The following is a 12,034-nucleotide window of genomic DNA, read 5'->3' as shown; positions in this document are numbered from 1 at the left end:
GAAATGGCCTGCATTTGTATAGCGCTTTACTCAGTCCCTAAGGACCCCAAAGCGCTTTACACTACATTCACACACTGGCGATGGCAAGCTACATTGTAGCCACAGCTGCCCTGGGGCGCACTGACAGAGATGTCAGTACTCAAAGGTGAGTGGCTATAACTGACTACATGTGTGTACTGTATCATGAGTGGACAGACATGGATGTAAACCACACATTAACTGTTTGGCTGAGGCAGTGATCCTAACTTAGAGGCGCTCCGAATATTATTAAATGTGAACATATCGTTAAATATCACATTTTTCCTGTCAAGTGTTTGAAGAAAACACTTTGGAGCCACTTGAATAAACGTATATAAAGACATTTACATGAGGACAAACTGATTTCAAGGAAATAAAAATGCTCAAATTTGAAAGTTTGTGAGTGATTTTGTTGGTGTATCAGCTGTTTAGTCGTTCTGTGACGAGATGGATGCTGTCATTGTCACGGTTCTGGGTCATATTGACCCAGCATTTTCAGTTTCTTGTGTTTTGGTATTCTTCTGTATTATGATTTATGTTTTGATTCTTTAGTTTTAGCTGTTTTCATTATTATTATTTCTATGTTTCAGTTTGGTCTGGGTTATGAGTTCTTAGGTTTTTGTTCTTGTGCCCTCGTGTTTAGTGTAGGTTTAGTTCAGTGTCGAGTCTGCGTCTCTGTGATTTGTTTCCTGTTTTACTTTGAAGGTCCATGTCTTATGTCAGTGTATTCAGTTTTACTTCCCCCTGTCTCGTTAGGCCTAATTTCTCCCAGCTGTGTCTCCCTCCTGCTTCCTGTTCCCTGATTATCTATCTATCCCTATCTCGACAGTCATTATATTTTAGGATAGTTTCTGAGTTGAGGAGAATAAAATAATATTTAACAGTAACTGTACCAATGTTGTTGTGTACTAAGCACAGATTCATTTAAAAAGCTTACGAATGTTTGAGCAAATGGTGTATTAGGTTGTAATAGAAACGTACATTTAATGAGTAACAGTAAAAAGAAAATTACAGAAAATTACCAGGACATCTTCTGTTTTGTACAAAATTCTTTTTTACAGTGTAGATAAGCCCCATAAAATCACAGAGTTTGAATATAGAGAGAACACAGCTGGGGTCACTTTGTTGGGATGATGATGATGATGATGCAGGGGTTAGTACTGCTGCCTAGTAACAACATGATTGGCTGGTCCTCTTACTCATGTCCAACAACGACTTCAGTTGGATGAGGATTTTAAAAGGATGGAGCCGTGACTAAAATGTATACTTATATTAAATGCCCCTGCAGCAGTGACCCCGCCTCTCGCCGTATGACAGCTGAGATGATTTTGTATTTCCTTCTGTGCCTGCATGAATCAGTGCGTCTGCTTTATGGACTTTAAGTATTTTTGAATACTAAAACTTTTGTGCTGTCCCTAAAGTAGGATTATAGGAGTACGAGTACTTCACAGTACGAGAGCACTGAGCCAAACACGAACCTGAGGGTCAAACCCACCAGACTGATCTTCTGATGTCCTGTGGGCGCCGTGTTCATCTCGTAAAATACCTGAAACCTTCGTCATATTCCTTCAGTCTGCTACCAAAATACTGCAAAATGCCTGCCACACTTCCAAAAAGGTGAAACACCCAGATTTGTTTTCAGAAGCTGGTTTATGATCTGCAACTATTTATTCAGATCACCTGCATGGGTCCAAACTTCATCACTGCAGAGCGCCATCTGGTGTCCACATATTTAGTAACAAGTCACAAATATGATGTTCAAATGAGGAGTGAGGTGAGACGTTCTGAAAAAGCAAGAATTGATCCAAGTGTGACGCAAATTTTCCTTAAAATGAGAAGACTCCGAAAATAGCAGCAGAGACAGCAGCTGTGCAGAAGAGCCACAGACGACGGCCCTGGATGGGGGTCGGTCCTCCTCAGGCTCTGGGGGGATCTCCTCCATGCCTGCCTCATGACCTGTGGGGGCGGGGCTATGGCTCCCCACACCCACTATCAGACACTTACATGGAGAAACCTTATGAAGACAAGCGCGCTCACACACACAGGTGTTCGCAGACACACACTGTCTGGGTTGGCTGCTGTCTCTAAACATATCACGCGTTATCAGTCCTGTGTGCTGCTCAGTAACATTCATGTTTATTATTGACTGTTGCTGATGCTGAGGTTGGCTGTTGCCATGGTTTCCCTGCTGCGTTGTCTTCTCTCTCTCTCTCTCTCTTCCCCTCTTTCTTTCTCTTTCCCGTCGCCCGGTCCTGTAATAACTCCAAATAAAATCAAAATAAATAAATAATAATAATAATAAAGGCTGAATAAATATGACAATCAAGTGGACCAGTATAGCAGGAGCAGTAAGATAAATCTGTTGGGCATTTTTCTGATCCTTCAGACAGGACAGGAGAAAAAAAAAGACTGGGGGTCAGAAACATTTAAATCTTTATTGATGAGGTTCCTTTTAGTAAACTTACATTCATGTTTTCTGTTAAATCATAAATAAAAGGCTGTAAAATCCTCTGAAATGACCCAGATTGTGAAAAAATAGAAGATATTTGTCCCATAAAGAGTCTGGAGCAAAGAAGGAGGCAACAGAGGGAGGAGAAAGTGGGCTGACGCCAGACAGAGCGGATGCTGACGGCGGTTCCAGCGACGGTCCGACCGTCAGAGGAGGTCCGTGCCTCGGCGCTCCTCCTTCCGGCTCAGTTCCACTTTGTTGCAGCGATTCCTTCTCTCCTTGGTTTTGTACCGAGTTTTCAGCAGCAGCCGATCATCCAGCCGCAGCTCCTCCTGCGCCCGGGCCAAGCTGCAGACCTCGGTCTCCGTCTCCTCGTCGTAGTCCAGCTGGAACGGCTGCAGGTTGGTCTGGTCGTTCAGAGCCCGCCTCTCTGCCTGCTCGCTCTCTGAGAACTCGGAGGCCTGGCGAGGCCGGAGCCGGCGGACAGCCGACAGCATGTCGCAGTACTGCTGCACACTGGCCTGGTCTGTCTTCAGGACGTGCTTCAGTCTGCTTCCTGTCCTCCTCATGTGGACCAGCTGGTGGACCAGCGTCCCCTGATAGAACCTGGAGATCATAAAGACAAGATGGAGAATGTTCGCTCTGCTGGATTATTTGTCCAAACCAGCCTTTAACTAAGCTCTGCTCTCTTTCTCTTTCCAGACAAACATGTTGGTTTAAGCAGGCGAGTCCAGAGCTCTCTGATGTCATGTGAGCCGCTAAAACCACTGCAGAACCTCCTGAAACTCTACATCACAGTCCCCGCTCTTTGCTGCCACTTTTTCATCAAACTGTGAGGGAGGGGCTCCATCCATCCGTGGATCAGGAGGCAAATGAAGCTTTTCCAGTGACAGGAGCACACAAACACACAGCTGTGTGAGTCTGCCTGCACACGCAAACATTTATGCTGTGAAACAGCTGCGAGTCACTGATCCTGCAGAGTGATAACTGTACTGATCAAAGCCTCCGCAAACACAAACGTCACATAGAGGAAGTCATGTAACGGTTTCTACAGCACGCCATACTAATAACAAGCCCAACGTGCACGTTTGGCAAACTGATCTGTTCCACGACTACAAGCGACCTCGTGAACGAGCGCTTTAAGAGAACGTCTCACCGTGCGACGTCTGGTTCAGGCAGAGGGAGGCCCAGCAGCTGGTTCAGGTGCATGCTGTCCTTCATGCACACCTGCCACTGGCTGAAGGCGTGAGCCACGCCCACATCAGGCTTCTGATGACAGCGAGCCTGCACAGCTGCAAAACACACAAACACACACACACACATTTTTAAACCAACAAGATTTCTGCAGCGCCAAAAGAAGAAAAACCTTCAGCGAAACATAATAAGAAAAACTAAGATCAGAAGAATTAAAGTTTTAAAAACTGATTTTATCTTCTGAAACGTAGATTTGAACCTTTCTTTGTCGTGTAATGTAAAACAGACTAACATGTTTTATATTTCTGGACTGAACTGAGCCTGGAGATTATTTCACAGGTAATAATATCCATGATCCACATAGCAAAATTGGTATGGCCCGATCTGGCCCACACAATGTGCTTACACATGGCCCACGTACCGCAAAGAATGACGGCCCTTTGGTGACCCAGATCTGGTTTGCCAGAGGTGGCCCACACATGGGCCAGCACAAGGCCAGTTTCAGACACACTGGTGGTCCTGTGCTGGCCCAGAACAGTTTCAGCTCTGGCCCCAGATGTCAGCCTAATGTGTACCTTAATCAAGCCATGAAATAACAACATGTGCTGGAACATAATAGTAACATGACGAAACTCTGTTCAGACTGATTCTTATATAGTGCTTTTCTTCTCTCCCAGATTACTCAAAGTGCTCTACACAACATGTCACAATCACCCAATCACACACTTTCTCTTAACTGAGTGCTTCCTAACTACATTCATACACATTCACACTCTTGACATGCAGACTGGAGGAGCCAGGGATCGACCTTCCGACCAGTAGGTGACCTGCTCTACCTCCTGAGCTACAGCCACCCAGTGGTAAACATGAGTAAACCCTCACTAGGTTTTGGATAAAGTGTACACTCACAAACCTGTCAAACCTGCATTTGAAATGTTGGCTACCATAGCAGTATAGTATTGCAACATGGCATTTGGGTCTTCTAACTAAAATAGGAAAATAGGAACATAAATAGTGCCATCATTGTCAGACCTGGCCCACATCTGGTTGACATACACCCTGCCATGACACCGGTCAGTCAGAAGTGCCAGCTTGATGCCAGATCTGGGCCAGACCTGTTTTCTATGAGCCTGGGCCACATAAACCAAACCAGATATAGCATGCCATCACATAGACCGTGCCATCTACGCCAGGCCTGGCCCATATCTGGATGACATGCGTCTTATCATGCCAGAAGTCAGCCAGCAGTGCCGGCTTGATACCAGATCTGGGCCAGACCTGTCTGCTATGTGGGACATGGTCCAAGAGCCCAACACACACGTCTCTGCTCCTAATAATGCAAACCTTTAGTTTAAACAGGTGAGCACTGCCCACCCGGAGAACAGAACAGTTTGTGTATCAGGCTGTAAACATGTTGATTTCTGCTGTAGTTTTAACATGGGACTCTATGGGGACTCACTCGCTGCTGCCTCTGCTGGACACCAGAGGAACCGCAGGCTTTGGTAAAGTCTCCTCTGGTTGTGTTTCCTACCTGCGCTGAGTTGCGGTGTGTCTCTGAGGTTCATTCCCAGCAGCAGCGACTTCAGCAGCTTCAGGTCCGGACGAGGCCGAGCTCTGTTCCACCAGTAACAGGTCACGGCCACTGGGAGGCGCAGCTGAGGCGGCAGCGCATTCAGACGTTCCTCGTTCACCCCGAGAGCCTCAAGTAAGACCTGCAGACGTTCAGAGAGCTCCGCCTGGGGCCACGAGACAGCCGGACGAAGAGTTGAAACGACATTGTGGCAGACATTTAAGTTAGCTTGCTGCACTGAGGATTAAAAACACAAACCGCAGTTAATTTTCACTAAAACTGTCACCTCATGCAACGAGTTCAGCTGGAGCCGCTGAGCCACTCGACTGAAGGTTGGTTTGATTCGGATGAATTTAAGCTGGAGGCCCTCTCTGTCTCTCTCCTCCACCTTATATGACGTCTCTTTGCCCAGCACCAGCCCGTACATCACCTGGCGGAGAGGTCTGGAGGTCAGGTTAACACTGGGCAGGTCTTTGTGGTCCACGGGGGTGCTGAGGCTCAGCCTGTGAAGCAGCAGTACATCCAGGGTGTCCCCGGGCAGCCAGGCCTGCATCACACGCAGCTGCATCCAATCTGGGATGCGACCCATGAACTCCTGGAGATCAGGACACGAAGATTTTAGCAGACATTTACCTCGAGTAACATTTACATTTACAAACCCTCTGAGCTGCCTGAGCCTGGACACCCTTCAGAGGAACATCCTTTCTGCTGCTCGTATCTGAAATCTACACACAGTTCGTAGCAATTGGTGAAAGTAGCTCTGTCTGTAAATTGACAGCTCTGGTTATAAAGCATCAAGGTCAGTGCAGATGCTGGGAGAACAAAACCCATTCTGATATTTATGGGGTTTGAGTTTAGGGTATATCATCACTAAAGCTGAAACATACGTAATGATAGTCATGAACTAATCTGAAGGCTCGTTTGCCTGATCCCTACAGAAGCTTGCCTTAGTTTCATCGGTAACACTAGCTTCTTGGACCTGACGATGGTCAGATGGACATTTAGACTTTTTCCAGCCTTGAACTTGTAGCCATGGTCCTGAGTTCTGCTCAAATTTCCAGTCTCATCCACCTGCATCTGGAGACCATTCGGGGAAGAAGCACTGCACCCTTCCAGCAGGTTATACTTAAAGACCGTCTGAGGACCTCTGTCTCTGAGAAGAAGAAATCACCCAAAGTCCTGTTTTCTAGACTTTGGTCCAGGAAGAAAAGCCGTCCACAACCTGAACCGCTCCTGAGTTCACGTCTAGGTCCTCTACATATAAACCTAAAAGCAGTACCAGTAATCATTACCTCAACTAGGAACAGAGGAATGACCCCATGGATGAAGAACTCCATCAGCGAGCTGCGAGGCAGTTTGTATTCTTCCATCCCCACAGACAAACTCTGCAGCATCTTCTTCATGTTCTCCTTGTTCTTGCGGCTCTTTCCTCCCATCAGCTCCACTGCTGCCTTCAAAGCGTCCTCCGGCTCCTCAAAGTCCTTCAGCCAGCACAGCAGGCCTTCCAGGCGGCTCTGAGGCTTACTGGCGACTGGGGCAAACTGACTCCAGATAAACTTCTGCAGCTTCACGTAGTCATTCCCAGCCAGGGCAGCGAAGGTGGGCAGGAGCTGGCATTGGATTTCGAAGTAGATGCAGAAGCTGGAGGTATAGTATCTCTTACAAGGGATGTAGCTCTTTGAGCCATTCCCATTTACATCCTGCCACTGGAAGTAAGAGATGGGCAACAACCCCGCTGAGAGGTTGAAGATGTAGAAGTCGCTGTCGTTAGAAAGCACTGGGCACTGCCACTTATCAGCCAGGGCGGCTATCTCCCGGTCGGCCTCGCCAAAGCACTGGGCGACCGGGACCTTCAGCCGGGTCAGCGTTTGTCTGAACACCCACTTGGTCATAATTGGCAGGACGTTTTCCTTCCCCCCGTCCTTTGCTGCTCGATGGGCTCTTTCGATCCGCTGCTCGGCCCTTTGTGTCACAGTTTCGAGCTTCTTGTCGGTGTGGTCCGAGCCTCCGTCCAGCACCACGTAGGGATCGACCTCGCAGGTTCTGAGGGCTGTGATGAACCTCTCAATCAGGCTTTCATAGGCAGCATACTCCCCGCCGTGATTCTGGTCCAGACCTAAAGAATCAGCCAAAAGAAACACAACAAAGAGACTCCAAAAGTCAGTACATAGCAGTAGCTTTGCACGTGGGGACAAACCATGCTGAACTGACATCACGCAGAAACTGTCTGAAACAAATGCTGTCACCATGCTGTGACAGCAGGAAGCTCGAGAAGATGTCAGGAAGGTCAAAGAATACTGAGACGGGTAGTTTTACACATCCAGGACATGCGTAATGTTCACTATGTCTGGATGATGAAAGTGTCCATGAACTCAAACCAGCAGTTCAGATACTGATCCTGTGACTTTCCCTCAGCACCTTAAATATACTAATATATATATGTAATGTGGTTTTTATAGATTCTGGTTGTGAACAGTGAAGCTGCAGGGACTTAGGCCTCCAGCAGGGGGCGACTCCTCAGGTTGGGAAAATGATCTCTAAGCTCAGTAATCTCTCTTGGGGTCCTTTCTTCGTACCTCGCTAAGTAAGTTAGCCGGATTTGATTGTTGACGATTTCGCGTGATCTTGGATCGTTCGGTTCTCCGAAGCTCATCAGGGGTCCGTTCTTCGTACCTCGCTTACTACATCCAAGATCAAATCATCGCGCCAACTTTGAGCTTGCTAATCCGGTTCTCCGAACACACCTGTTGTTGACGATTAGTATAGCTGGATGAAGTAATGTGAGATCACTGGGTGGCTTAAAAGGGGCTACGCATCGATAGTAGAAACATTGATCGGCAACCCTGTGATTGGTCGGCGAAGATGTCGAAGGAGCGCGCGCAGTATTTCACGGCAGCAGACCAAGAACTCTTGATTGAGGGATATCAGGAGTTTCAGAGTTTAATTAAAACGCAGGGGAACACTGCAAAGGCTGCAAAAGCAAGGAGAGAGGGCTGGCAGAAAGTTGCTGACAAATTAAACTCGTAAGTGATCCATGATATTACATTATATCATGTGATATTATATTATACCACATTATATTATATCACATCATATCCTCTTTCACATTAGAGCCACAACAGGACCCACTAGAACATGGGAACAAGTAAAAGTGAAATATAAGAATATTCCACAGAATGGTAATATTTATCACTTATATTGCTTTTAGTCTCTTGAAAAGAGACCCTGGAATAATCTGTTTGTTTGTTTATAACAGCAACCAAGAAAAGGGCAGAGCAAATAAAGACAGGTGGTGGTCCTGCACCCCCTCGTCACACCCCTTTTTGTACTGTGACATTTATTGACATTGTGGGTTTTTTTGTGTGTAGTTTGACATAACACTCCATCACTTTTACCTGTTCCCATGCAAGGGGTGACTGAAGCATGCACAGTAAGTTGGGAGATATATATATATATATCTATATATATGGAGAGAGAGAGAGAGAGAGAGAGAGAGAGAGAGAGAGAGAGAGAGAGAGAGAAAATAATACCCTCACAGGAGAATCGATATCTCTCTATGAGCACACCGTCGCGCTGAGCTAAAGGATCCTGTCTATCCCGCAATATATGCTAAATTCTGTAAACTCTCCTTATCAGTCTTGCACCTTCCTTGCTCGAGTACAAACGGACAGGACATGGCTGCGACAGATCCGTAAGCGTAAACCTGCTCGGGAGCAGGTTTACTTTATGTAAACAGGATTAGATCGCGGCCACTCAGGTATGTCCGCTGCATTTATATGAAAGCAACAGCGATATTTCTCCACTGTTTTTCCATAAATAAATATTATCAATGTAACTAAAGATAATGCAGTATTTGATTCTTTTATTGATTTCATACAGATACATACAGGTCATTTCCTAAAAAAAGGGAAATGTACTATTAATCATTCTATTACATGTATTTGATTATTTCAGATGTAATTCATATTTTAGAGTAGTAATAGTAAAACACTTCGTGTAATCAAGATGAGAGACCACGGCTATAAAAGCGAAGGTGGATTTGGGAAGTCTGTCGCAGCCATGTCCTGTCCGTTTGTACTCGAGCAAGGAAGGTGCAAGACTGATAAGGAGAGTTTACAGAATTCAGCGTATATTGCGGGATAGACAGGAGCCTTTAGCTCAGCGCGACGGTGTGCTCATAGAGAGATATCGATTTTTTTGTTATTTACTTACCACACACACACACTCACACACACTCTCTCTCTCATATATATATATAGATAGATAGATAGATAGATAGATAGATAGATAGATAGATAGATAGATAGATAGATAGATAGATAGATAGATAGATAGATAGATAGATAGATAGATAGATAGATAGATAGATAGATAGATAGATCTCCCAACTTACTGTGCATGCTTCAGTCACCCCTTGCATGGGAACAGGTAAAAGTGATGGAGTGTTATGTAAAAGTACACACAAAAAACCCACAATGTCAATAAATGTCACAGTACAAAAAGGGGTGTGACGAGGGGGTGCAGGACCACCACCTGTCTTTATTTGCTCTGCCCTTTTCTTGGTTGCTGTTATAAACAAACAAACAGATTATTTCAGGGTCTCTTTTCAAGAGACTAAAAGCAATATAAGTGATAAATATTACTATTCTGTAGAATATTCTTATATTTCACTTTTACTTGTTCCCATGTTCTAGTGGGTCCTGTTGTGGCTTTAATGTGAAAGAGGATATAATATAATATAATAAATTACTTACGAGTTTAATTTGTCAGCAACTTTCTGCCAGCCCTCTCTCCTTGCTTTTGCAGCCTTTGCAGTGTTCCCCTGCGTTTTAATTAAACTCTGAAACTCCTGATATCCCTCAATCAAGAGTTCTTGCTCTGCTGCCGTAAAATACTGAGCTCGCTCCTTCGACATCTTCGCCGACCAATCACAGGGTTGCCGATCAATGTTTCTACTATCGATGCGTAGCCCCTTTTAAGCCACCCAGTGATCTCACATTACTTCATCCAGCTGTACTAATCGTCAACAACAGGTGTGTTCGGAGAACCGGATTAGCGAGCTCAAAGTTGGCGCGATGATTTGATCTTGGATGTAGTAAGCGAGGTACGAAGAACGGACCCCTGATGAGTTCAGTCTGTGGTTTCAGGTCTGACTGAATAAAACGTGGAGGTCTACAGACTGAAGGTGTTTGAGTTTAGTGCACCATCAGCTGATTCTGGGTCAGTAACTCACTAAACTCTGCACTCTGTGACTTTGTGGTTGGTTAGGAGTCTGCATGCTGAAGCAGGATGCTCACATCATGAAATAATAACTCATCATTAAACATTTTCCCTTCTTTAATGTAAAGAAGGACGTAACATCGCCTGAGCCCAAGTCGAGAGTGTAAAGCAGCTGAAACCCAAACAGATCATGAGTTCAGCGAGGTCGCCAAACATCCAGATCACACACGAGAGCAACATCTGCAGAGCTCAACAACAGCAGTCAGGATTTCATAATTCTGCGTTTTAATGACTCAGACATGTTTGTAATCTGATCTGTTATAACATTCAACACACGCGCGCGGGTATATAAGTAAGTAAGGAAAGTTTATTTATTAAGCGCTTTTCACAGACAAGCAGTCACAAAGATTAAAATAAACAGTACACTGAATAGAAATTATACACAATGTAAAAGGTTTAAATGTAAATTAAAAATGTGAAGAATATAAAATATGTAGATCAGCAAAAGGCTTGTTTAAACAGAAAAGTTTTTAACTGCTTTTTAAAAGAATCCACATTGTCAACCAAACGTAGCTGTGGTGGTAGACTGGCCCACAGCCGTGGTGCCTCAGACTGAAAGGCTCCGCCCCCTTTCGTCTTCAGTCGTGTTCGGGGAGCAACCAACAGACCCTGAGTCTGTGAGCGGAAACGAGCAGCAGTGTATTTAATAAGAAGCTTGGATAAATAATCTGGGGCCGTTTAGTGCTCTGTATGTTAAAACAAGAATTTTAAAACGAATTCTTGCTTCTATAACACACGCACGCACCATAACACGCGCGCGCGCACACACACACTTTTTGCCGTTCATACTTCCGTTTGTGCGGTGGTCGTCCGTTTGTATTACCAGCAGTATTAATAGTAATAGTACTAATACTACTTAACAGCAGTATCAGTGATGATAATGACGTCAGTACTGAGGGTGCGCATAAACCTGCAGCCTCCAAACTTTGATCAGACTCCTGCAGTTCAGACCGGAGCTCCTCTCACCTGACTCAAAGTACAGCAGGTAGTTCAGGTTGCATCCATCGATCACCAGCCGGCTCCTGCCGAACCGGACGTCCCGGTAAACCTTCCGGTGGTTGTCTAAGAAGGTGGCCAGACCCTGAACCCCCATCCTGGGTGTGAGTGCGCTGCGGAGTGCGGATTTCTAACTGCGCCTCCTCCGCTCTGTGTTTCCTTAAGTTTCATTTTCCTCACATCAGCTGATTACAGCTGACAGCAGCGTGCACGCGCTAGTTGACCCGTTTAATAATCAACACGAGCCCAGAGAGGAGATCATCATCATCATCCTTAACACCTTCGTCATCATCATCAGTGTCACCTGCTTCCAGCAGCACAGTGAGTTTAGAAGCACATTTTATTTCTTTGTTTAAAAACATAAAATGAACCGAAACCAGAGCAAAGAGACATCAGATGTGACGTCATGTCAGAGAGGTCCGCGTGCCGTGCTGCAGAGACATGAACCGAACCGGGCCGAGCTGGACTCTCCTGTAACACCACTTTGATCCACAAGATGGAGCCTCGAGTTCAGCGTGAGACATTCA

At 45.5% G+C, this 12,034-nt stretch overlaps 1 protein-coding gene across 2 annotated transcripts; it reads right to left on the bottom strand.

Annotated features, from left to right (window-relative positions):
* Positions 1 to 2,434: 2,434 nt before the first annotated feature.
* On the bottom strand, positions 2,435 to 11,803 carry LOC102081493 (protein asteroid homolog 1). 2 transcript variants are annotated; one of them, XM_019353654.2, is made up of 6 exons: positions 11,478 to 11,803; positions 6,524 to 7,347; positions 5,518 to 5,826; positions 5,193 to 5,397; positions 3,624 to 3,759; positions 2,435 to 3,073 (listed from the first exon to the last, which is right to left on the bottom strand). In XM_019353654.2, the coding sequence occupies exons 1-6, from the start codon at positions 11,602 to 11,604 to the stop codon at positions 2,674 to 2,676; spliced, it is 2,001 nt and encodes a 666-aa protein (XP_019209199.1). In that variant the 5' UTR covers positions 11,605 to 11,803; the 3' UTR covers positions 2,435 to 2,673. The 2 variants fall into 2 exon arrangements, with proteins under 2 accessions (XP_019209199.1, XP_025760265.1); XM_025904480.1 differs by lacking the exon at positions 11,478 to 11,803 and adding an exon at positions 9,986 to 10,001.
* Positions 11,804 to 12,034: the final 231 nt, after the last annotated feature.

Source organism: Oreochromis niloticus, unplaced genomic scaffold, assembly GCF_001858045.2.
Source record: "Oreochromis niloticus isolate F11D_XX unplaced genomic scaffold, O_niloticus_UMD_NMBU tig00001903_pilon, whole genome shotgun sequence".
Classification (NCBI taxonomy): Eukaryota; Metazoa; Chordata; class Actinopteri; order Cichliformes; family Cichlidae; genus Oreochromis; species Oreochromis niloticus.
Note: the sequence above shows the minus strand (reverse complement) of the source record. Positions and strands in the feature narration are given on the sequence as shown.